This window comes from Megascapheus bottae, chromosome 4, assembly GCF_031878675.1.
Source record: "Megascapheus bottae isolate mThoBot1 chromosome 4, mThoBot2.hap1, whole genome shotgun sequence".
NCBI lineage: Eukaryota > Metazoa > Chordata > Mammalia > Rodentia > Geomyidae > Megascapheus > Megascapheus bottae.
This window is the reverse complement of record NC_143512.1, coordinates 80,435,597-80,462,448: the sequence shown is the minus strand read 5'-3', so window position 1 is coordinate 80,462,448 and position 26,852 is coordinate 80,435,597. Positions and strand designations below refer to the sequence as shown.

Below are 26,852 nucleotides of genomic sequence, written 5' to 3'. Positions count from 1 at the left end.
ATGGGAAATTTGTGCTTTTCTAATTTTGAGTGGTATGGTAATAGCTCACATTTATGGTGCACTTTGAAACCAAGAATTATTCTCAGCTCTTTATACACCTTTTAACCTTTGAAAGAAACCTGTGTGGTGGACTGTGTTATAAAAAGTTAGAGAATATTCTCAATTTGAAATGGTTGAAATTATAAAAGCTCTATAATACATACAATATTAATATAAACTCGTTTTCAGTGAAACCTTTTGTTGTAAACGCAATATTTATTAATGTATTTGTAATTACAGCTTAGTTCAGTGGCTGAAACATAGTCGGAAAGAATACTGTGAATTATGCAAGCACAGATTTGCTTTTACACCAAGTAAGTTCTTTAGACTTTTTCATATCAGTTATTTCTGGCAACAAAAGGTGTTAAAAATGCTTTCAAAGCAACAATATTGAACTTTATTGTTTCTCCATACTAATAGAAAAATCTACTTAGGAAATGCTTTGAAAAACGTTCATCTTTTAAAACACGTATACATACTTGTAGGGTATTCTTTTCCTTATTTTTTTTCCTTTTAATCATGGACAGATTCAGACACACAAGGGAATAAGGAACCCACATGGTGAACTCGCTCAGTTTCATGTGTCTTTCAGGGGATTATGGTCCACCTCATCATAGCAGTGCTCTCCTTCACCTTTCAGGATTTTTTTTTGTTTTTTTGCTTTTGTCTTTTTCATCTACATATTTCCTTCTAAATAAATGGAAGACTATACTGGCAAGCTACTTTTTTTGGGGGGGGGGTCATTTGAACTCTGGGCCTAGGTACTGTCCCTGAGCTCTTCAGTTCAAGGCTATCACTCTACCCCTTGAACCACAGGGCCACTTCTAGTTTTCTAGTGGTTAATTGGAGATAAGAGTCTCAGGGACTTTAGTCCTGGGCTGGCTTTGAATCCTGATACTCAGATCTCAGCTCCCTGAGTAGCTAGGGTTACAGGTATGAGCCACCGTGCCCTGCTGCTCCTATACATTTTATATTTACTACTTAATTTTGTTTGCTGCTGCTAGAAATTAAACCCAATCAAGACCTTTTTTTATAAATTATGTAATTCTCTACCTCTGAGCTATATACCGGGCCCTGTCTTAGACATTTTATATAATTGATTTTTGGGGGTGGGGGTGGGAGAAGGGCAGTTCTAGGGCTTGAACTTGTGACCTGAGCACTGTCCTTGGGCTTTCTCAAGGCCAGCACTGTACCACTTGAGCCATAGCACCACTTCTGGCTTTTTCTGTGTATGTGGTACTGAGGAATCAAACCCTGGTCTTTGTGCATGCTAGGCAAACACTCTACCACTAGGCCAAACTCCTGGCCCACATTATTTATTTTAAACTTTATATATTGTTATTTCTGGTGTGGCTTCATTGTAGAAGGAGGAATTTGTTTTTCTGAGTTATATGGAAAGGAGCCTTTTAAATAACAGGGGAAAAAAAATAAATAACAGGGGATTTTATTGAGATCATTTTAAAAGGTTATTTTTCTAAAATCTAGTAAAATTTTTCTCTCAGTAGCTGTTGAACCACATCTTGCAACGTGGAGGAAGACTTGGTTAACAGATAATAGTTGGCTGTTGGTACCACATGAAAGAACTTTACTGTGGATTGTTGTGCTCTTTCTAATGCTTGTATTTGGGAGAGTTCTTCCTTGATGATACGCCATCAGCTTCATTTTTCATTCCTGTTTTCTTGTTCTCTTGTAGCTTTGGAAGCCAGATATCTTATTGTCTGAATACTGAAATGTGTTTAAACATTGCATAAGTTTCATGGCATGGGCAAAGGAAGTAAACTTCTTCCAGTTGAATTTTGTTTTTTCTGGGTTAGAGCTGTTTGTTGATTTTCTTGAGAAAATGTGTTTCAGTAAATTGAAAAGTAAGCACAGTACTTAAAAACTACGTATTGAAAGTTAAGATAGCTTTGTTTGCCTATTTTGTAGTTCTGAATTAAGCCATTGTTAAATCTTTATGAAATTCTGTATGCTTGTCTCTTCTAATAGTTTATTCTCCAGATATGCCTTCACGGCTTCCAATCCAAGACATATTTGCCGGACTGGTTACAAGCATTGGCACTGCAATACGATACTGGTTTCATTATACACTTGTTGCCTTTGCATGGTTGGGAGTTGTTCCTCTTACAGCATGTGAGTATCCATGCTTCCTGCTTCTTGTAGAACTACTTAATATTACAGAAATATTGCTTCATTGTTTAAATCGTTTTTAGTTTTTTTTTTTTATAAGGAGTGGTGTTGAAGATTGAATACAGGATCTCACACATACTAAACATGCTCTTCCCACATCCCACGAGTGAGTTTTAAATGTACTTGTTTTTTCAATCAGTGTGAGAAAGAAACGTAAAAATCTGCAGAGACTACTAATGAAAGTTCATGAAAGAATTAAGAAAACAAGGGGCCGGGAGTTTAGCCTAGTGGTAGAGTGCTTGCCTAGCATGTACCAAGTCCTAGGTTCGATTCCTCGGTACCACATACATAGAAAAAAGCCGGAAGTGGTGCTGAGGCTCAAGTGGTAGAGCTCTAGCCTTGAGAAAGTCCAAGGACAGTGCTCAGGCACTGAGCTCAAGCCCAGAACTGGCAAAAAAAAAAAAAAAGAAAAGAAAACAAAATCAAACTGTAAACTACATTGGTGCTTCATTTATTAGTGTCCAATAACTGAATTTTCTGGAGATTTTCTCCTCCCAACTCTGCCTCCTTTTTACATAAACAGATATAATAGTCCTGAATAACAAGAAGATTTATATTTCAGATATAGGGGGCTCTCTAAGAGGTGATGTAACTTGCCATGCCTTTTAGGTGATTTTTCTTTTGTGTGTGTTTCTCTTTCTTCTTTCTTTCTTTCTTTCTTTCTTTCTTTCTTTCTTTCTTTTTTTTTTGCCAGTCCTGGGGCTTGAACTCAGGGCCTGAACACTGTCCTTGAGTTTTCCTCAAGGCTAAAGTTTTATCATTTGAGTCACAGCACCACTTTTGGCTTTTTCTATGTATGTGGTACTGAGGAATCAAACCCAGGTCTTTGTGCACACTAGGTAAGCACTTTACCACTAGGTCAAACTCCCAGACCTATGTATGTTTATTTTTCTTTCTTTCTTTCTTTTTTTTTTACTGCTCCAGTCTAGGTAAGGGAAACTTCATTTAGGCAGTGGGCATGGGACTGGTTCTCAGTAGCGGCCAGCTTTACTTGACCTTCTTGGGGCGGAGGTTGTTAGTGTGGCCGCACTTCTTGCGGCAGTTGACAGCACGGGGGTGTAGGCGAGCATTGAAGCAGATCATCTTGTTACAGTTGTAGTTCTGTGCCAGTTGGCGCAGGGAGGGCTCGATGATGCCACCTCAGAGACGGAGCACCAAATGCAGGGTAGACTCTGGATGTTGTAGTCTTAGAGGGTACGTCCATCCACTAGCTGCTTGCCAGCAAATATCAGCTTCTGCTGGTCAGGTGGGATGCCCTCCTTGTCCTGGATTTTGGTTTTGACTTTCTGGGTGGTGTGACTAGGCTCGACCTTGAGGGTGATGGTCGATGGCCTGTAAGGGTCTCCGTCCGCTCGGCTGCAGGGTGGATGAGAAAGAGGGCGGCAGAAGTGGAGACCGCCGGCTCTCTGCCGAGGGCACCTGCCTTATTTTTCTTACTAATATATCAAGGAGTAAATATCATATGAATGACATGGTGTATAGATACAATTGTTTGGAATTAAAGCAAAATTTCTAAAATGAGTATGACTAATATTCTTATGTCTCCATGGGTAAAATTAGCTTGATCACCTGTGAAACTGAAAATCTTGGGAAATACACAAAATAGCAATACTGGGTAACTTTGAAAAGAGTGAGTTAGTGAGGCAGAAGATTGAACCAGGGACTTTTCCTAGGGTATTAGTCAGAGGGACAAGTCCTGCCCCAGGGGTGGGTGGGGCTGGTTTGAGGCTTGAACTCAGGGCTTGGGCACTGTCTGTGTGCTCTTTCACTTTAACACTAATGCACCACCATTTTGAGCCATAGCAGCACCTCTAGTTTTCTGGTGGCTCATTGGCAATATGAGTCCTGCCTGGGCTGACTTCAAACTGTGCTCCTTGGATCTCAGCCTCCTAAGTAGCTAGGTTACAGACATGAGCCACTAGCACCTGGCCAGTAGTCATTTTTATTTGAACTAAGAAAACTAAATTCTCAGATGGTCTTGAACTTTTAATGGGGATTGCGATCCTCCTGTGTGTGCCTTCTGCATTGCCAGGGTAAAGGATGTGAATCACATGCTCACTTATTTGTGGAGGTAGGATGTCAATCTCAGTGATATTCCCTCTAAGCTAAGTTTCCTCTTGACCCCCACCTGAGACTCCCAGTGTCTGCTCACCACATAATAGTGATTACAGACCAGCATGAGCAACTACACCCTGCACATTAGAACCCTTTTAAATAGATATTTTTAAAAAACTATGATACCATTTTTCATCGGAGTGTATTGAGCTGCATTTTGCACAGATGTATGAAGAGCTAAATTTGTCATTTGAAATTTTATGTACACTGTTAAAATGGAAAAAAAGTGGCTAAAATTGAGAGGTAAAGACTTTAGCAGATACATAGTTCAGTAAGGTAAAAAGAGACAAGGGCAGGGTTGGGAATTCGGCATAGTGTTAGAGTGCTTGCCTAGCAGACATGAAGACCTGGTTCGGTTCCTCAGTACCACATCCACAGAAAAAAGCTGGAAGTGGTGCTGGGGTGCAAATGGTAGAGCTCTATCCTTGAGAAAGCCCCAAAACAGTGCTGAGGCCCTGAGTTCAAGCCCAGGAAAAAAAAAAAAGAGAGAGAGACAATAGTAATGAGAACATGATATCTTTATGTCGAAAGACAAAACTGGCCATGAGAAAGAAAAAGGACTTAGAAACTTAATCTCAGGTTGTCCAGAGCTAGATAGGGTGCTAGGTAGTTTATTAGATGTAAGGCTTCAGAAAGTATACTACTGTAAGCTTTGTTTAATGAAAACCCTGCTTGAAATTATACTTTGCAACTTGAACAAGGAATCCGAGAAATATGTGAGATTCACAGAAAAAAGAACATTAGAAAAAGAACAGGTAAGCGTGGTTATTGTTAATCTGTAATAACTAATCATCTTATACCCTGGAACTAAATTTCAGATGATCTCAACATGGGAGAAATTGTGAGGAGAGAATAGAAATGAGAGATCTTATATTTGTTTTAATTTTGAAGGAGCCTTCTGGGGAGGTAGAAATGTTGAACATCCTTTTCTAGATAGTTGAAAAGATGGATCCATGTGTAAGAATTCACTTGGAAGCTGGGTGCTGGTGGTTTACTCCTGTAATTTTAGCTGCTCAGGAGGCTGAGACCTGAAGATTGCGGTTCAAAGCCAGCCTGAACAGGAAAGTCTGTTAGACTCTTATATCTAATTAGGCATCAAAAGTCAGCAGTGGGGTAGAGCACTTTTCCTTGAGCAAAAGAAGCTTAGGAATAGCAGTCAGGCCCTGAGTTCAAGCCCCTGGGCCAACACCAGAAAATAAAGAATTCACCTCACTACTTAAGATTAATGTAAAACATACCTTAGTTTAATGTAAAACATACCTTAGTTTAAAAAGTAACAACACAGGCTCCAGGAGTGTGGTCTAGTGGTAGTGCTTACCTAGCATGCATGAACCCCTGGTTTGATTGCCGAGTACAACATATACAGAAAAAGCTGGAAGTGGTGTTGTGGCTCAAGTGGTAGAGTGCTAGCCTTGAGAAAGCCTAGGGACAGGTCCCAGGCTGTGAGTTCAAGACCCAGGACTAGAAAAAGAACAACAACAAAAACAGTAAGAGTACATAGAGTACTGCTAGAATAGAAATAAGATGATTCGATTTTTTTTTTCTTGGGTTGACTGTTGGGTTGAACTCTGGGCCTGGGCACTGTTCCTGAGCTCTTCAGCTCAAGGCTAGTGCACTACTACTTGGAGATAAGAGACTCATGGACTCTAGTACCCGGGCTGGCTTTGAACCATGATCCTCACATCTCAGCGTCCTGAATAGTTAGGATTACAGATGTGAGCCATCAGGTCCCGGCTTTAGTTTTCATTTTTCAGAGTGAGAAACAGCAAATAAAGTGTGCTATTTAAGCTGGACATGGTAGTATTCTCTTGGAATACCAGGATTTGGGAAGCTAAGGCAGGAGGTCTTTAGTTTGAGACCAGCCTTGGCTATGTAGCAAGACTGTCTCAGAAAGGGGTTGTGGTGGGGGTTTTCAATCAAAGGCAAGAAAACAAGAGAATACAAAGGGAGGGAAGTAAAAGCAAAGGAGAAAAGCATTCATAATCATAATGGAAGACGAACATGCGACTCTGAAACCAATAGATGAGTCAAACTGCAAGCCTGGAAGAATCTAAATATCATTGCAGTGCTTTAATTCTCCAGTCCCCACTTTTATGTGTGACCATGAGTTTTAAAATCAAGTCTTGAAACTCAGGTCTACAAAAACCAAATGCTTGTTTCAGAGACATTGAGTGTTTGATTGCTTTCCTGAGGCAGTTCAATGCATTTACTAGGCTATTATGACTGTGTACCATCATACCCTCTTTTGATAGGCCGCATCTACAAGTGCTTGTTTACTGGCTCCGTGAGCTCACTACTGACACTGCCACTAGACATGTTGTCAACGTGAGTATTGAACTTGTGCACTGTGTAAATGTTTTCTTCATATATTATAATAGCTATAGAAATAGCTCATATAACTGATCTTTTCCAACACTCATTTTAAAAGACCTTTTGGTAATGGCAAGATGACTTGTTAAACAGGATGTTACGCAGATTGAGGTACATGCTAGTAAGTAACCTTGGTGCCATTAATTTAAAAATGTTTGTTCATATTATTAAGATGCCTGTGAATAAAGACTTGTTATCTATAGTTGTTTTACTGAATCTCAGTTTGACATTCATATCATTGAGCAGAGATCCATGCGGGTAGGGACAGGACGGGGAAATGGAAATGGTGGTTAAGGAAGGAAGGGGAGACATTGGCCAAGAAGCACTCATTGTACTCATAGTCCAACTTGCAGAATTGTAATCCTTAGTATAACTACTTAATAATAAAATGTGCAAGTTCCTTAATTCAAGACCTACTGTAGACGACTTTTTTAGGAACAATCCCAGTTCAGATTTGGAGCTTGTCTAGCATAAGGTCTTCCAGGCTGGTGCCTTTTCCAAAGGCTACCACGGTTTCCTAATTACCCCTGAGTTATACTGAAGGACAGGGAAGGGGCAGAGGGATCTTCAGTATTACAAAAAAAACAAAACAAAAAACCCAAGTGTTTTTAGGTGTCATTACTAAAAGGACCCTATTTGTCTCTTTACACTTATTGAGGACCTAATATATTTGTAATGTGTATTTCATTAGAACCAAAACAGTTTTTTTTTGGGGGGGGGGGGTGGGTCATCATGGAGCTTGAACTGGGCCTGGGCGCTGTCCCTGAGCTCCTCAGCTCAAGGCTACTGCCCTACCCTTGAGCCAAGCCCCACTTACCATTTTCTAGAGGTTAATTGAAGATAAGAGTCTCAAGTCCTTTTGTGCCTGGGCTGGCTTTGAGCCTAGATCCTCAGATCTCAGCCTCCTGAGTAGCTAGGATTACAGGCAAGAGCTACCGTGTCCAGCTTCTGAGTGAAAATTTTCTGCACAAGGGCTAGGAGTTTGGCCTAGTGGTAGAGGTCTTACCTAGCATGCACAAAGACCGGGTTCAATTCCTCTGTACCACATACATAGAAAAAAGCCAGAAGTGGTGCTGAGGCTCAAGTGGTAGAATTCTAGCCTTGAGAAAGTCCAAGGACAGTGCTCAGGCCCTGAGCTTAAGCCCAGAACTGACCAAAAAAAAAAAAAAAAAAAAAATCTGCACAAAATATTACAAACTTGTTATCTATCTAGTATATTGAACATCTCTCGATTTTTGTTTCTTATATTGTCACTTAGCCTATCTATGGAGGAAATGTCTGCTTTTCTGATTTGGTGATTCTGATGGTTTGTGTGGACTTTTGGGTATCAGCTAAGTTTTGTAAACTTGTACATAAAATAAGGATAAGAAAATTCTTTGAAGTGGCGCTGTGGCTCAAGAGGTAGGGCGGTAGCCTTGAGCTGAAGAGCCCAGGGACAGCGCCTAGCCCCAGAATTCGAGCCCCACAAACAACAACAACAACAACAACAAAAGAATGTTTAGCCTGGCGTGATTGTTCACACCTGTAATCCTAGCTACTCAGGAGTCTGAGATCTGCGGATGGAAGTTCAAAGTCAGCCCGAATACTAAAGAACATAAGACTTATCTTCAGTTTAATCACTAGAAAATGGGAAGTGAGGCTGTGGCTCAAGGATAGCGTGATAGCCTTGAGCTGAAGAGCTCAAGGATAGTGCCCAGGCCCAGAGTTCAAGCCCCATGACCAACAAAACAAACAAAAAAAATTCTTTGTAAGGGTTCCGACAAAGCTATTCATGTTTAGTAATTATATAGAGTTAGTGCTTGGCTTTTGTTGAGTATTTGTCAGCTTTATGCTTGTTGTTGCCCCCAGTATTTTGGCTATATTGAAAGGTGAGGCAGCCGGGCACTGGTGGCTCACTCGCGTAATTCTAGCTACTCAGGAGGCTCAGATGTGAGGATCATGGTTAAGAGCCAGCTCAGGCAAGAAAGTCTGTGAGACTCTTATCTCCAATAAACTATTCAAAATAGCCAGAAATACTGATATTGCTCATGTTGCTCAGGTGGTAGAGCTCTAGTCGTGAGTACAGAGAGGCTCGGGGAAAGCACCCAAGTCCTAGAACTGGCAAGAAAGTCAATAAAATGAGAAGTATAGCTTTATAGTCCTCTCATAAAACATTTGTAACACAAATGTGTGTATATTTGTGTTAGCCAGCTTAAAAGAGAACACCGTTATTATTATTTTTTATTAAAGAATTTATTAACGTTGATTTTTACATCATATTTTAAATGACAAGTTTAACAAACAAGTGATCAAGGAGGGAATCTCTATTTACAATCACTGGGACTTAGTATTTAGAACTTAATCAAAATTAGGCTAAGGGTTTGTATGTCATAGAAACATTAATTTATGAAATAAAACATTATGTCTATTGAGTCGTAGGTTTTTATATCAATATAGTTATGTTTCTATTTCCATTACCATGTCCATAGCTTTGGGTATGCAGTTATTGAGTCCTCGCTCTTGTACTCTTTGGATTTAATAGCCACATATGAGAACACCATTATTATAAATAATGCTTTTAGGGAAGCTGACTTTTTTTATCCTAAAATTTATAGTTTATTTTTCTGCCTGCTTTCCAAGTGTTCTCTGTTTTTGTTTTTCCTAGGGAAAATTTGCTGGCGGATTGTTTGCAAGGTTGTTTTGTGGTAACATGCACACTATGTGCATTCATCAGCCTGGTGTGGCTGCGGGAGCAGATAGTTCATGGAGGAGCACCAATCTGGCTGGAGCATGCTGCCCCGCCCTTCCATGCTGCTGGGCACCATCCAAATGAGGTAACTTCTATCCCGCAAGGGCTTGTGACTCACACTTGGTCCTGCGTGCCGCTTACCCTGTACTCTTGTCATTCAGAGGACAGTGGTAGGCTTGGGGAAAGGTGATACAGATGTGAGAAATTAAAGCATGCTTTTGGGGTTTGGGGAGTCGTTTTAGGATTTAAGTTTAAACCTGTTCCCCGAACCTCACGTACATGAAAAAAATGAGACTGTCTGAAAAATAAAGACAAAAAGGGACTTTGGGCTTTTTCTGTGTACATGGTATCAGGGAATTGAACCCAGGACTTCATTCATGCTAGGCAAGCAGTCTACCACTAGGCTACACTCCTGGCCCCGGATTTGTGTGTGTGTGTTATGGGGCTTGAACTCTGGGCCTGGGCTCTGCTGTCGCTGAGCAATTCAGCTTAAGGCTACCATGCTACCCCTGGGCTTGGGCATTGTCCTTGAGCTCTTCAGCTCAAGGCTACCACCCTATCCCTGGAACCACAGCCCCACTTCCCCTTTTCTGCTGATTAATTGGAGATAGCTTGAGCTGGCTTTTTTTTTTTTTTTTTTTTGCCAGTCCTGGGCTTGGGCTCAGGGCCTAAGCACTGTCTTTCTCTACCACTTGAGCCTCAACACCACTTCCGGCTTTTTGCTATGTATGTGGTACCGAGGAATCGAACCCAGGTCTTTGTGCATGCTAGGCAAGCACTCTACCACTAGGCCAAACTCCCGGCCCTTGAGCTGGCTTTTGAACTATGATTCTCAGATCTCAGCCTCCCGAGTAGCTAGGATTGCAAGGCATGAGCTACCACACTGGCTTGGAAATTTTCTTTAAGGTGTGTGTGTGTGTGTGTGTGTGTGTGTGTCTGTCTGTCTGTCTGTGTCTGTCTGTCTGTGTGTGTCTGTGTCTGTGTCTGTGTCCTGTTCTAAGTAGAAAAGAGTCTTCAGGCTTTTTTTTTTAAATTTTTCTGCCATTCCTGGGGCTTGACCTTAAGGCCTTGACCACTATCCTTGCTTGGGCTTTCTCAAGACTAGAGCACTACTATTTGAGTCACAATACTACTTCTGGCTTTTTCTATGTATGTGGTACCAAGGAAGTGAACCTGGGGTCTTCATGCATGCTAGGCAAGCACCCTACCAATAGGCCAAACTCCCGGCCTGCTTGCTTGCTTTGCTTTGCTTTGCTTTGCTTTTGTGCTTTCCTGCTTTCCTGCTTTCCTTCCCTTCCCTTCCCTTCCCTTCCCTTCCCTTTCCCTTTCCCTTTCCCTTTCCCTTTCCCTTTCCCTTTCCCTTTCCCTTTCCCTTTCCCTTTCCCTTTCCCTTTCCCTTTCCCTTTCCCTTTCCCTTTCCCTTTCCCTTTCCCTCCCTTCCTTCCTTCCTTCCTTCCTTCCTTCCTTCCTTCCTTCCTTCCTTCCTTCCTCCTTCCTTCCTTCCTTCCTTCCTTCCTTCCTTCCTTCCTTCCTTCCTTCTTCCCTCCCTCCTTCCCTCCTTCCCTCCTTCCCTCCCTTCCTCCCTCCCTCCCTCCCTGAGCTCTTTTACTTAAGACTCTACAGCTACAGTACCCCTTCTGATTTTCTGGTGATCATTTGGAGATGAGTCTCACTGACTTTCCTGTCTGGGCTAGCTTTGAAACCTGATCCTCAGATCTCAGCCTCCTGAGTAACAGGGATTACAGATGTAAGCTACAGGTGCCCCAGCAAGTGGTCTTTGGACTTTAAACTGCATATGTGTTTATGGTCTTATATAACAAGGTGATCTGAAACCAAATACATTTAGGAAAGATAACTTTTTTTTTTTTTTGGCCAGTTGTGGGGCTTGAACTCAGGGCCTGAGCACTGTCCTTGGACATTTCTCAAGGCTAGAGCTCTACTACTTGAGCCACAGCACCACTTCCAGCTTTTTTTTTTCTATGTATGTGGTGCCAAGGAATCGAACCGGGGTTTTTGTGCATGCTAGGCAAGCTCTCTACCACTAGGCCAAACTCCCGGCCCAGGAAAGATAACTTTTACTAAAAAAAATCCTAAACTAAAAGTGATTCTTAAAAGGAATATATATATATATATGTATATGTGGTACCAAGGAATCAAACCCAGGGCTTTGTGCATGTTACACAAGCACACTACTCGTAGGTTGTCTGTCTGCCTGCCTGCCTGCCTGCTTATCTATCTATCTATATCTATCTATCTATCTATCTAGCTAGCTAGCTAGCTATCTAGCTATCATCTATCTGTCTGTGCATGTCTTGGGGCTTGAACTCAGGACCTGAGCATTATCCTTGGGCTTTCTCAAGGCTAGAGCTCTATCACTTGACCCACAGCACCACTTCAGCTTTTTCCATGTATGTGGTACCAAGGAATCGAGCCTAGGTCTTCATGCATGCTAGGCAAGCACTCTACCAGTAGGCCAAACTCCCGGCCCAATATTTATTTTTGAATATGTTCAGTAGTTTTGTTTTTCCAGCAGGTTGAGTGTGAAATAGATCAAAGTTGAGACAAGTTAGCTAAATTTTGGGGCTCTTCTCTTACCTTAGGCTCCAGCAGGAGGAAATGGTGCAGAAAATGTGGCTGCTGATCAGCCTGCTAACCCACCCGCTGAGAATGCAGTTGTTGGGGAGAACCCGGAAGTGCAGGATGATCAGGCAGAAGAGGAGGAGGAAGACAACGAGGAGGAGGATGACGCAGGTGTGGAAGATGCTGCAGATGCTAACAACGGAGCCCAAGGTACAAGGCTGCTGTATGCTTTGCCCTAAGGGTTTGCATTTTAATGTTTTGAAGTACTCTTTTTTTTTTTTTTTGTCAGTCCTGGGCTTGGGCTCAGGGCCTGAGCACTGTCCTTGGACTTTCTCAAGGCTAGAACTCTACCACTTGAGCCTCAGCACCACTTCTGGCTTTTTCTATATATGTGGTACCAAGGAATTGAACCCAGGTCTTCGTGCATGCTAGGCAAGCACTTTAACCACTAGGCCAAACTCCCAGCCCTGAAGTACTCTTTCAAATGAAGTTTTATGTCTTTTTTGTTTGTTTTGTTTTTTGTTTTTTGCCAGTCCTGGCGCTTGAACTCAGGACCTGGACACTGTCCTTGAATACGTTTTGCTCAAGGCTAGCACTTTGCCACTTGAGCCACAGTACCACTTCCGAATTTTCTGTGTATGTGGTACCAAGGAATCAAACCCAGGGCTTCGTGCATACTAGACAAGCACTCTACCACTAGGCCATGCTCCTGGCTCCGGAGTTTACTGTATTTAGTCAAAATAGCATGTGTAGATACCAGCACTAATCACGTCCTTTTTTCCATGAAGTTTGGAAAATTTTGCTTATAGTTCTTTTTTTAATAGTCTAGAGAAAACTATTATTATTTATTTTATTTTTTGTTGGTCATGGGACTTGAACTCAGGACCTGGGCACTACCCCTGAGCTTTATTGCTCAAAGCTAGTGTTCTACCACTTTGAGCCACAGCATCATTTGCTGTTTCCTTGGGTTAATTGGAGATAACATTTTGGGCTGGCTTTGGACTGTGATCCTCAGCTAGGATTACAGGTGTATAATCCATTGTTTTGCCAGTGGTGCCTAGCAAAAATGATTGTTTTAAAAAGGAATATATCTGTTCTGGAAGTAAGAAATTCAGTAGAGGTTTATCTTACTTCATTGCTTCTGTTTTCATGGAGTTACTACAATTTTTTTAAAACTTTTTGCTCAGGGCTTGAGCACTGTCCTTGGGCTTTCCTCAAGGCCAGAGCTCTACCACTTGAGCCAAAGCACCACTTCCGGCTTTTTTATATATGTAGTACTGAGGAATTGAACCCAGGTCTTCATGTACGCTAGGCAAGTACTCTATCATTAGGTCAACATCCCAGCCCAATTTTTTTTTTTTGAGCCCTAAATTGGCGGGGGGTCAGGGAGTTCCTATAATTTTAGCTACTCAGGAGGCTAAGATCCATAGGATCTAAGTTCAAGGCCAACTTAGCAGAAACATTTGAGACTTCAACTCCAGGTTAACCAGCAGAAAACAGGATTAGAGGTATGGCTCAAATTGTATTGTGCCAACTGAGCAAGTAAACCCGAGTGGGAGCAAGGGTCTGACTTGAGTTCAAACCCTGTACTGCTAAGAAATAACAATTTAAAAGGTAGCTAGGCTTTTCAAAAATTAGTTTATTAAATGAAAGTTATTTATTCATGAATAGCTTTCATCAGTAATCTTTACTCTGCAATTTGTTTCTAGATGACATGAACTGGAACGCTTTAGAATGGGACCGAGCTGCAGAGGAGCTTACCTGGGAAAGAGTAAGATGTCACAGAGCATTTGGTGCTTTAGTCCTAGTATATGTATATATATTTTTTTGTGTGCCAGTCCTGGGCTTGAGCTCAGGGCCTGAGCACTGTCCTTGGACTTTCTCAAGGCTAGAGCTCTACCACTTGAGCCTCAGCACCACTTCCAGCTTTTTTCTATGTATGTGGTACCAAGAAATTGAACCCGGGTCTTCATGCATGCTAGGCAAGCACTTTAACCACTAGGCCAAACTCCCGGCCCAGTCCTAGTATATTTTAAGGTTGGGCATATTTCATTGTATGCACTGATTTCTTTTTCCTTTTCTTTTTGGCCAGTTCTAGGACTTGAACTCGGGGCCTGAGCACTGTCCTTGGTAGGCTAAAGCTCTACCAAGTATGCACTAATTTCATAGTTAACATTTGATAAAGACATTTAATGGATTTTAACACTACAGAACTGAAATGATATAGTTTCTGGTTATAATGACACTGATGGCTATTTTTCTATCTGCTGGTCTTACAACATTTGTGACCTTTTGAAAATCTAAACCAGTTTAACTTTAATATTTCGATACTTTGCAAATAATAAATACAATTCTGTCTATCTCGTGTTATGATTAAAACCCAAGATAAAACCAGAGTTAACTTGCATACTTGTAAAGATTTGGGGGAACTTTAGAGGTAAAACTTACATAAGCAACACTCTTTATTATGAAAATCATAAGCATTATTGGAATATAGTAGAGAATTATGTGTAAAGACACAAACAAAAATAAACTTTGCTGTAATAGTAAATCCTGCTGCAGGTTCAATTAATGCATGTTGTTACTATTATTTATTTTAGATGTTAGGACTTGATGGGTCACTGGTTTTTCTGGTAAGTAACCTTTTTGTTTTTCCAATCATGGGGCTTGAACTCAGGGCCTAGGTACTAACCCTGAGTTCTTTTGCTCAAGGCTAGCAGTCTACCACTCCAAGTCACAGCTCTACATCTACTTCCAGCTTTCTGGTGGTTAATTGGAAATAAGAGCCTCACGGACTTTCCTACTCAGGCTAGCTTTGAACCAGGGTCCTTATAACTCAGCCTCCTGAGTAGCAGATTACAGGTGTGAGCCACCAGTGCCCAGCTAAAATTTACTATTTTTAGTAACAATTATGACTTTGTTATTTGTTTTAGTGATTCAGAAACCTCAAATGTGCAATATTGGTTTTTTTGTTTGCACGCACGAAAACCCCTATCTTGGTGTTGTAGCTCAGGGTCTAGATGCTGTCCCTGAGCCCCTGAGCTTTTTTTACTCAGGCTTATACTCTCTCATTTGAGCCACATTCTACTTCCCAGGTTTTTGGTGATTAATAGGACATAACTCTCACAGATTTTCCTACCTGGATTGTCTTCAAACCTTGATCCTCAGATCTTAGACTCCTAAATAGCTAGGATTATAGGTATGAGCCACCTGTCCCCATGTACGTTTTGTTGTTGTTTTTTGGTAGTTCCTGGGGCTTAAATGCTGGGCCTGGGCACTGACCCTGATCCCTTCAGTTGAAGGTTACCACTTGAGCCACGGAGCCACTTCTGGTTTTCTGGTGGCTAATTGAGAGATAAGAGTCTCAAGTGCCCAAGCTGGCTTTGAACCTCGATCCTCAGATCTCACCCTCCTGAGTAGCTAAGATTACAGGCATGAGCCACCAGCACCTGGCTTTTTTTTGTTGTTGTTTTTAATATTTAAAAGTCACAATGTCAGCTTTTGATTACTTCATATTTATTGAAAGCTTATTCTGAGATATTAGAAATTAACAAAGGCAATAATATTGTAAGAAATAAAATTTTTTTTAAATTTTTTGTTGTCAGTGTAATATATAGAGGGGTTATAGTTACATTCGCCAGGTAGTAGGTGTATTACTTCTCACACATTGATACCCCTTCTTGTGTTTTTGTCCCCATTTCCCTCCTCCCCACCCCACCCCTCCATATCAAAAATTTTTTTGGTCATGGGGCTTGAACTTGAGGCCTGGGTGTTGTCCCTGAGCTTTTTCTGTTTTTCTTTTTTCTTTTTGTCAGTCCTGGGGCTTGAACTTAGGATTTGACACGGTCCTTGGGCTTTCTGAAGGCTACCACTCTACCACTTGAAGCGCAGCATCACTTCCTGCTTTTCCTGTGTATGTGGTACTGAGGAACCAAACCCAGGGCTTCCTGCATACTACCACTAGGCCAAACTCCAGGCCCATTCCCAAGCTTTTTCACTGAAAGCTAGTACTTTACCACTTTGAGTCACAATGCTACTTCCAGTTTTCTGATGGATAATTAGAGAGAAAGAATATCATGAATTTTCTTACCTGGGCTGGCTGATCCTCAAATTTGATCCTCAAATTTCAGCCTCCTGAGTAGCTAGGATTATAGGCACCCAGCCCAGAAACATTTTTTGTCATCAATTTTAATTCTATGAGTATACTATAACAATAAAATTTCATAACTTTTCTATTTCTCTCTATGTAAACATGATACTTTATTTATTTTTATTTTTTTACCAGTCCTGGGCTTGAGCTCAGGGCCTGAGCACTGTCCTTGGACTTTCTCAAGGCGAGAGCTCTACCACTTGAGCCTCAGCACCACTTCCGGCTTTTTTCTATGTATATGGTACTGAGGAATCAAACCCTGGTCTTTGTGCATGCTAGGCAAGCACTCTACCACTAGACCAAACTCCTGGCCCCTAAACATGGTACTTTATACATATATTCTGTTGTTACTATTTTTATTTGGTGATACTGAATTTTGAACTTAAGGCTTTGTTCTTGGTAGGCAGGCAAACAACCATACTCCCAACCTTTTTTAATTTACTTTTTGGGGAGTGTCTCAAGGTTTGTGGGGCTGTCCTTAAACTCAAGTATAGCTTGGCACATACCACTATGTTTAGTTACATTATTTCTTTAAGACAAGTTTTTTAGTCTAGCTCAGTGGCTCATGCCTGAGGGCTGAGATATGAAGATTTCAATTCAAAGCCATCCCAGCGACTAAAAAGTCAGAGTCTCACTAAAAAGTGAAACTCTTAATCTCCAATTAATCAAGTGGTAGGGTGGTAGCCTTGAGCTGAAGAGTTCAGGGACAACGCCCAGGCCCAGAGTTCAAGTCCCATGGCCAAAAAAGAAAAAGATGCGTTTTTTGAAGTGAAATAACTTGTCACAGAATATGTACATTATTCAGTTTTTGATGTATCTTAAATGCTCATCTTCCAAAAGGTGAAGATGGTGTTACTGAATAATTTTTGAGGATTTTTGTGTACCAGAGGACAGCTTCTGGAGACATCTGCATTTAGTTTGTACATTCTTTTTACAATGGGTCTGGGATGTATCTAGCCAGCTTTGATAGAAGAATTAGCTAGCATTGTAACAGTGCTCCCTGTCAGAACACTTAGGGGACAAATGGAAATGTAACACTGGGGAGGTTCTCATTAAACCATACTTTCTCTTCTCTGCTTTTTTTCTGTACAAATAATCTCAGGAACCCAACTACTTGGCAGACTCCCTTATACAAAGGTTAATAGCTATTTGTATTAAACTCCCTTTCAGTTGGATTTGTGGATGATTAGACCTGGAAAAAGGATGACATTTAAAAAAATTGTTGGCTTTGAAATCAGGGCCTGGGCATTGTCCTTGAACACTTTTGCTCAAGGCTAGCACTCTGTCAGTGGAGCCACAGCACCACTTCCAGCTTTTCCTGTATATGGCTTCGAACTGTGATTCTCAGATCGTAGCCTCTTGAGTAGCTAGGATTTAGGTGTGAGCCAGTGGCTCCTTAGCTGAGAGCAATCTTTTTTTTTTCTTTTGATTGGTCATGGGGCTTGAACTCTGAGCCTGGGTACTGGGCCAGAACTCTTCAGCTCAAGGCTAGTGTTCTAGCACTTGAGCCACAGAGCTACTTCTGGTTTTCTAGTGGTTAGTTGAAGATCAGAGTCTCGTGGACTTTGATGCCCAGGCTGATTTTGAACCATGATCCTTAGATCTCAGCCTCCTGAGTAGGATTACAGGTTTGAGCCACCGGTGTCCAACTAGAGGGATAATTATTTTCAACACTTAGTTACAGCTAAATAAAGTAGTTCGTATAAATTTACCAAATACGAATAGACTTTGTCTTACTCTGTTTTTCTTTAGGAACATGTCTTCTGGGTGGTGTCTTTAAATACACTGTTCATTCTTGTTTTTGGTAAGTTGTATTATGCTTTCACTTCTTTTTTTTCTGTATTTTGTTTTGTTTTGTTTTTTCTATAGGTCATGGGGCTTGAATTCTGGGCCTGGGCTCTGTCCCGAGCTCTTCAGCTCAAGGCTACCGCTCTACCACTTGGGCCACCTCGCTACTTCCCTGCTTTTACTTCTTATATTGTAATAGAAGTTTGATTTTCTAAAAGAATTGTTACAAGTTTTTGTTGATAATTTAGGAATTTTAAGGAATGCACTGTGGAGATTTAAAGACCATATCTCTGACTTTTTGATTTAATGGTGAAGTTAATCTCCTTTTCTAACTACTGTGCTATTAAATTACTTTTACCATAATTTAAAATAATCGTTAAAAAAGTAAAATTTCATCAAAGAAGCTTGAGGAAAATAGTTTAAAAATTTTGTATATGTGTATATAGTAGTCTAGATTCTCCAAATTAATGAAAACGTGGTGAATTATTTCTCAAAGGGAAATATGAATATTATGAATATTTTTTCTTCATGTAACATTATGAACATTGGGTTTTATGCATATATTATCTAACGAAAAATGAGAAGTTGTACTTAAATTGCCAAATTGGAATTTAATGTAGAGGTAAAATTATTATTATTATTATTTTTTGCCAGTCCCGGGCTTGAGTTCAGGGCCTGAGCACTGCCCTTGGACTTTCTCAAGGCTAGAGCTCTACCACTTGAGATTTAGTACCACTTCCAGCTTTTTTTCTATGTCTATGGTACCGAGGAATCGAACCCCGGCCTCCGTGCATGCTAGGCAAGCACTCTACCACTAGGCCAAACTCCCGGCCCCTGTAGAGAGAAAATTATTTTTATCACTTTAGTTTAGCTATCACTAAGTAATCCAATTAAACATATCACATATTTGAATTTGGTTTGTCTAGCTCAACACACTCTCAAGCTCTATTTATTTGTCTACAAATAACAATTTTTTCTTTGATTTAGTAATACTCCATTGTGTGTGTATCATATTTTTTCTTTTTTTTCTTTTTTGTCTTGTTGGTCATGAAGCTTGAATTCTGGGCCTGTGCACTGTCCCTGAGCTCTTGAGCTCAATCAAGGCTATCTACCATGTTGAACCACAGTGCCACTTCTGATTTTCTGGTGGTTAATTGGAGATAAGAATCTCTCTGGACTTCCAGGCTGGGCTGGCTTTTGAACCATGATCTTCAGGTCTCAGCCTCCTGAGTACCCAGGATTACAGGCATGAGCCAAAAATGCCCGGCTTATGTATATTTTCTTTATCCATTTGTCAGTTATGGGGCACCATTCAGTTGTGAACAGAGCTGTGATAGATAGATACTTACTGTTTTGATTATTGGACTTATTGTGTCTTTTCCTTCCTTTAGCATTTTGTCCTTATCATATTGGTCACTTCTCCCTTGTTGGTTTGGGATTTGAAGAACATGTGAGTATAATACTTTTCCAAGATTACCTTCATTAGCTATCCTCAAATTTAGTATTTTCTGAGTTAGTAATATTCTGAAGAGAGTTAACCTTATTTCTCAGTCTACTTTGGGTAGAGGAATAGCCAATTTATATGGTCTTGTTCTTTTCTATAAAAATGGGGGTGGGCGGGAGTTTGGCCTAGTGGTAGAGTGCTTGCCTAGCATGCATGAAGACCTGGGTTTGATTCCTTGGTACTACATACATAGAAAAATGCCAGAAGTGGTACTGTGGCTCAAGTGGTAGAGTTCTAGCCTTGAGAAAAATCCAAGGACAGTGCTCAGGCCCAGGACTGGCAAAAAAAAAAAAAAAAAGGCTGGCAGTTGCTTAGGAGGTAGTAAATCTTGTTGCTAATAAGAGTGTGGTGTGCAATCCCATATCATACTGTCTTCCTGCGGGTGGACTACTCATCTACTCAGTGTATGAATTTATGTGTTCTTTCTTTTCCTGACTCAGGTGACCCATAGTAGATTTAGAGAGGTAACAATATATTGATGAGTTTGTAAAAGTGAATAGAAAGTCTCAGAATAATAGGCTGTCTTTTTAAAATAATTTTCTTAAGTTATCCATTTTTAATTTCTAAAGTAGATTCATGTTTCATTAGTTTACTGTTTGTTTTAGCAGTATTAGACCTCTTTCAAGTAAGAGCTGATTTGGATCTTGTGTTCCTGAAGGTATAGGAATTTCATTGAAGAATCTGAAAGGTTCATATGAAGTGTACATGGACAATGTTTGTCATTCCCTAAACTATTCTAAGTCACTGTAAGAGTTTTGCAGTTACTTTTTTGTTTTTTTTGGCCAGTCTTGAGGCTTGAACTCAGGCCTCAGTATTGTCCTTTGGCTTTCTCCCTTGAGCCACAGCATCACTTCCAGCTTTTTTTGTGTATGTGGTACCAAGGAATCAAACCCAGGGTTTTGTGCATGCTAGGCAAGCACTGTACCAGTAGGCCAACCTCTCCCTCTCTCCATCCCCTCCTTTTTTTGCCAGTGCTGAATCTTGAACTTAGGACCTGGGCATTGACCTGGGCATTGTTCCTAAGCTGTTTTTGCTCAAGGCTAGTGCTCTACCACTTGAGCCATAGCACCACTTTCAGTTTTTTTCTGTGTATGTGGTACTGAGGAATTGAACTCAGGACTTCACGCATGCTAGGTGAACACTCTACCTGTAGGTGATGCTCCCATCCCCTTACAGTTACTTTTTAAGGGTAGGAAATAGGGTGGTAACCAGGCTTTTGTCAGGTTAGTGGCCAAATTGGGCTGTATGCTATTACTTTAGCATTCAGCCTTTAGCAAATCCTCAGAGTGAGCCAGCAGCACAAGTTATAATCCAGTGGTTTGGTTTTGTTTAGGGGGCAAATTTCATGTTCTACTATTTTCAGTCCTTGGATTAAGTCTTATGTAATATTCCGTCATCCTTTGGTAACATTTGACAGCCTGAAGGGGATTTTAAGTTATTTATTTTTTTTTGCTGCTCGTGGAACTTGAACTCCAGTCCTGGATGCTGACCCTGAGCTCTTGGTCTAGCAGTCTGCCACTTTGAGCCAACACACCACGTCTAGTTTTCTGTTGATTAATCAGTGATAAGACTCTTAAGGATTTCTATCTGGGCTGGATTTGAAACACTACCCTCAGATCTCAGCTTCCTAATAGCAAAGATTTCAGGCCACCAGTGCTTGGCCCAAAGGGGATTTTATAGGTATTTTCTAGTTCAGTATTGCTGAGACTGTTCATTTTCTTGCCATCTGCATTGTTTAATACAAAACTGGATTGTAGACCATGTAGTAAAGCTAAATTATATCTCTTTATTTTTCATTTGCAGGTTCAAGCATCTCATTTTGAAGGCTTAATCACAACCATAGTTGGATATATACTCTTAGCAATCACACTGATAATTTGTCATGTATCCTTTAATAAACCAACTTGGGGATGCAGTAGTATTTATATGGAAGAGTTGATCTCATTAATAATAGCTGTTTTCTTTTACTTTGTTCTCTTTGTAAAAGTTGAAGTCTTGGTGAAAGAATGTGTGTGTAAAGCTGGGCGCATGTGGCTCACATCTGTAATCCTAGCTACTCAGGAGGCTGAGATCTGAGGATCACAGTTCAAAGCCAGCTGGGGCACAAAAAGTCCGTGAGACTATTATCTCCAATTAACCACCAGAAAACCGGAACTGGCGCTGTGGTTCAAGGAGTAGGGCAGTAGCCTTGATCTGAAGAGCTCAGGGACAACACCCAGGGCCAGAGTTTAAGTTCCAGGAGACACACACACACACACACGGTATGTGTAAAAAATGTGCAGAAACATTAAGTGTGGTCTAAACAATTTTCTTCTTTCTTGTTTACTTGAGTGTTCACTTTTTCCTTGACTAGATGCTACAGGGTTTGGCAACGCTTGTGAAATTTCATAGATCTCGTCGCTTGCTAGGGGTCTGCTATATCGTTGTAAAGGTAATTTCTAAGTTAAAACTGGAAATGGATTCTCTCATTGTATGATGATATTGATGACCTTTATTTTTGCTTAAGGTCTCTTTGTTAGTGGTGGTAGAAATTGGAGTGTTTCCTCTTATTTGTGGATGGTGGCTGGATATCTGTTCTTTGGTGAGTTTATTACTTTATTGCATAATTTCAACATTTCAAAAGAGGAAGTATGTACAATGCCTGCATTTTAGAGGAAAGTAAATATTTGATTTCTTTTTTGAAACATTGTAGAATCTTAATTTTTCTAATTTTTGTCTAATTTGTCTAATTTTTCTCTACTTGTGGTTTGTGTGTGTTTATGTTTGCATGCGCATGCACGTGCATGCATGCATGCATGTGTGTATATATTTAGTGATAGGAACCATCTTAATAACCATTGAAAACTTTTCTTACTTTGTTCTCAATTTTCTGATAATGCTAGCTATTAAGATTTTTAATGACTAATAATGATAGTTCAAAATATTTGGTATATGGAAGAACTTTGGTTCTTAAAATTGTTATGAATATAGACATTATATTAATCAAATGTAGTTTTTTAAACTGGGTACCTGTGGCTCATTCTAATAATCTTCAACATTTAGGAGGCTGAGATTTGGGGGATTACAGTTCACAGTCAGCCTAGACATACATCCTGAAGTCTTTATCAGCCAACAGCTGGATGAGGTAGTATGTGCCTTACCTTCTGTATAGGAGGCTGAGATTGTGACTCCAGGCCACCCATGTACAGAAGTCCACAAGACAACTCTGCTGGTGACATGGTGGCATATGCCTGTCATCATCTACAATAGGAAGCCTAAAATAGATGGATTCACATCCAGGTGTGCATCTGGGCAGGAAGCAAGATGCTGTTGCAAAAAGAACCATTGCAGCTAGGTGCTGGTGGCTCATACCTATAATCTCAGCTACTCAGAAAACAGAGATCTGAGGGTCATGGCTCGAAGCTATCCCACATGGGACAGTTTCTGAGACGGTTAACCTCCATTTAACCACCAAAATGCTGAAAGTAGAGCTGTAATTCAAGTGATAAAGCACTAGCCTTGAGCAGGAAAAAAAAAAAAAGAAGCCCCAGCAGCCATGTGCAGTGGCTCACATCTGTAATCCTAGCTACTCAGGAGGCTGATATCTGAGGGTCCTGGTTCAAAGCCAGCCCAAGCACTAAAGACCTTGAGACTGTTCTCCAGCTAACCATTAGAAAAGTGGATGTAGCCCTGTGGCTCAAGGGATAGGGCAGTAGCCTTGAGCTGAAGAGCTCAGGGACAATGCCCAGGCCCAGAATTCAAGCCCTACGCCTGACAAAAAAAAAAGTGCAAGAAAGAGTTGGAGGCCAGGAGTTTGGCCTAGTGGTAGAGCGCTTGCCTAGCATGCTTGAAGACTTGGGTTCCATTCCTTGGCACCACATATGTAGAAAAAAGCTGGAAGTGGTGCTGTGGCTCAAGTGGCAGACCACTAGCCTTGAGAGAGTGGGGGAAGGCCAAGGACAGTGCTCAGGCCCTGAGTTGAAGCCCCAGGACTAACAAAACAGAAAAACAGAGGAGGAAAAAAAAAGAATTGGAGTCATGGCTTAGTGGTAGAGTGCCTCTTAATAATCCTGAGGCCCTTCGTTCAAACCCCAGTACTACCAAAAAATTAACTTTTTTATAATAACAGTATTAAGTAAAGCTGTTGTATACTGATTGAGAGCTATGTTGAAAATTTAAAGTGTTAAGCCGAGTGCTGCTCAGGAGGCTGAGATCCGAGAATCAAGGTTCAAAGCCAGCCCCAGGCACAAAAGGACTCTTATCTCCAATTAACCTCTAGAAAACAGGAAGTGGGGCTTGGCACAGTGTTAAGGAGATAACCTTGAGCTGAAGAGCTCAGGGACAACACCCAGGCCGAGTTCAAGCCCCATGACCCACCCCCCCTAAAAAAAATTCAAGTGTTAATATACATATAAGTGGCAGTAAGAGCTAGCTGCACTTTGAGAAAATTCTACCTTGTATAGACTCTTTAGTTCTTAAGAGGTAGAAATATAATTTGGCAAATGCCAGGTAGTATGAATCTTATTTGTTCAATTTTGGCTTAGGAAATGTTTGATGCTACCCTGAAAGATCGAGAACTGAGTTTTCAGTCAGCTCCAGGGACTACGATGTTTCTACACTGGCTAGTTGGGATGGTGTATGTGTTCTACTTTGCCTCCTTCATTCTGTTACTGAGAGAGGTAAGTCCAACAGAGAAATGCTGGCCCTATATGTTTTTGAAGAGTTTTTCTTTGTCCATTGGTTATGCCTTAAAAGGCTATGATGATTTTAAAACCCATAGTTTGTACTATTTCTAAGAAGCAATAACTGGTAGGGAGCTTAGCTTGGTTGTTTTGAACTGTTTTCAAATGTTTGTGTCAAAAATTTGTTAATGTGGGGCACCTGTGGCTCACACCTCACCTATAATTCTAGCCACTCAGGAGGCTGAGATCTAAGGATTGCTATTCAAAGCCAGCCCAGGCAGGAAAGCTTGTGAGACCCTAATCTTCATTTAACAACCAAAAAGCTAGAAATAGAACTGTAGCTTAAGTGGTAGGGCACTGTCGTTGAGCAGATAAAGCTCAGGGACAGTATCCAGGCTCTGAGTTCAAGCACAAGAACTGGCACCAAATAAATAGTCAAGATTTTAACGATGATTAGATTGAGAAAATAAAGGATTTTATCTTGTACCTATCATACTCATTGTCTAATGTAAACTCTTAAGTATATGTGCTAAGATTAAAGGAGATATAATGCTGGAAATAATCCCAAAACATAAGGACTTAAAGAATTGACCACGTAAAATCGTTTTGAAATAGGTACTTCAAGTATAGAATTACAGTGTAAAGGTCCATTATGATTCTAGTTTTCTTTCCTTGGGTACCTTTACTAAAGCAAGTCTCTCTGCACACACCCAACCCTCCCAGGTTGTGGGTCTTGAACTGTGGGCCTGGGCTCTGTCTCTGAGCTCTTCAGCTCAAGGATACCACCCTACCCTTGAGCCACAGTTCCACTTTCGTTTTCTAGTGGTTAATTGGAGATAAGAGTTTTGCAGTCTTTAGTGCCTGGGCTGGCTTTGAACCGTGATCCTCAGATCTCAGCCTCCTGAATAGCCTCGCCTGGCACTAATACAATTTTAAGAATCTGACTCTTGGGTTGGGGATTTAGGTCAGTGGAAGAGCCCTTGCCTGGCAAGTGCAAGGCCCTGAGTTCAATCCTCAGCTCAGGGCTGAGGGGTGGGGGGGAGGGAAGTGGTAGGAGAATCTGGCTCTTAGTGATTTGAAGATTAAAAAAAAAACAGATTAATATTTAAAATACATATAAAGCTCGGTGCCAGATTGTATCTTATATGCAGGAGTAATAGTGAGAAATATAGGCATGATTTCAATTCGAAGTTTTGGGATGTGAATAAGACCATTAACAAATCAGCTTATTCTACTGAGACTGGTAATAGAGATGTGCAGGGCTGAAGGAACAAATACAGAAGTACAGTGAGAATGGAATACATAAATCAGGAAGGCTGAATGCTATTTTCTTTCTTTCTTTTTTTTTTTTTTTTGCCAGTCCTGGGCTTGGGCTCAGGGCCTAAGCACTGTCCCTGGATTTTTCTCAAGGCTAGGGCTCTACCACTTGAGCCACGGCACCACTTCTGGCATTTTGCTATGTATGTGGTACTGAGGAATCGAACCTGGGTCTCGAACCTGGGTCTTCGTGCATGCTAGGCAAGCATTTTACCACTAGGCCAAACTCCTGGCCCCTGAATGCTATTTTCTATATACTGTGTTCTTTGAAGAGTTGAGGGAAAAGGGGTGGGATAGGGCCTAATTCTTCTATTTAAGCTTGTATTCTTTTCTTTGAAACAAGTGATTGAACTAAAACAGCTAATACAGTGTTGTTTTGTTTTGTGGTGTTGAGGACTAAACTCAAGGCTTTGAACTTGCTAGGCAGGTGTTTTTCCATTGTGCTTAATCCCCCATCTTCCTAATGAGTTTTTCCCAAACTGCAATTATATGAACTCTAAACTATACTGTTAAGGGATACAATGTTTTATGATGAACATTAAATTTTGTTAATGTGATAGAACTTTGTTGGTAAAGAATCCTAGTATAAGCTGAGCATTGGTGGCTCTCACTTGTAATCTTACCTAGCTACTCAGGAGATTGAGATCTGAGTATTTCGGTTCAAAGCCAGCTTGGGCAGGAAAGACTGAGACTCTTTATCTCCCTTTAACCACCTGGTTCAAAGTAGTAGAACATTAGCCTTGAGCAAAAATGCTCAGTGACCGCTCTCTGAATTCAAGCTCCACAACCAATCCAAAAAAAAAAAAAAGTGGGGGAGGCTCCAGTTTGGCCTAGTGGTAGAGTGCTTGCCTAGCATGTATGAAGACCCGGGTTCAATTCCTCAGCACCATATACATAGGGGGGAAAAAAAAGCCAGAAGTGTTGCTGAGGCTCAAGTGGTAGAGCTCTAGTCTAAGTCAAAGGACAGTGGTCAGGCCCTGAGCTCAAGCCACTATTTACGAGTTAGGATTTAGGACCTTAGAGATCCTATGTTGAGAGTGTGGCTCAGTGGTAGACTGCCAGCCTTGCAAGTGCAAGAACCTCAGCACAACCCATTACTACTACACCCTCTGCCCCCCCTCACCCCCCAAAAAATCGGGGAAAAGAACTTCATAGGTCATGTGACCTCATTTAGGTGGTGAAATAACGATTTGGGCAGATAAGATACTATACAAGATATATCCCAGAATTCCTTGAATCTTGCCAGATTAGCATCCAGAGTCATTTATTACTTATTACCACCTACCCCTGGATAGGTCTTATGTATTATGTGATGATTTTTCAGTTAGAAGGGAAGAGTGTTTCTTAATAAAGCTAGCTGTTTTGCGGAAGCATAAGACTGAAATCAGATCTTCTATGTGGACATTTATAAAT

General features: G+C 40.9%; 1 protein-coding gene across 2 annotated transcripts in view; it reads left to right on the top strand.

Annotated features, from left to right (window-relative positions):
* The window catches only part of Marchf6 (membrane associated ring-CH-type finger 6), a 68,235-nt gene that overhangs the window by 12,343 nt on the left and 29,040 nt on the right, over nt 1–26,852 (top strand). For both annotated transcript variants that reach the window (XM_090332131.1, XM_090332132.1), the window contains exons 3-15: nt 280–353; nt 2,026–2,169; nt 6,594–6,666; nt 9,356–9,524; nt 12,040–12,229; nt 13,729–13,790; nt 14,620–14,652; nt 17,922–17,973; nt 19,349–19,407; nt 21,265–21,345; nt 21,824–21,892; nt 21,968–22,042; nt 23,985–24,119. In XM_090332131.1, coding sequence (XP_090188257.1) covers nt 280–353; nt 2,026–2,169; nt 6,594–6,666; nt 9,356–9,524; nt 12,040–12,229; nt 13,729–13,790; nt 14,620–14,652; nt 17,922–17,973; nt 19,349–19,407; nt 21,265–21,345; nt 21,824–21,892; nt 21,968–22,042; nt 23,985–24,119 — 1,216 coding nt within the window. The remainder of the gene's footprint in view (nt 1–279; nt 354–2,025; nt 2,170–6,593; nt 6,667–9,355; nt 9,525–12,039; nt 12,230–13,728; nt 13,791–14,619; nt 14,653–17,921; nt 17,974–19,348; nt 19,408–21,264; nt 21,346–21,823; nt 21,893–21,967; nt 22,043–23,984; nt 24,120–26,852) is intronic.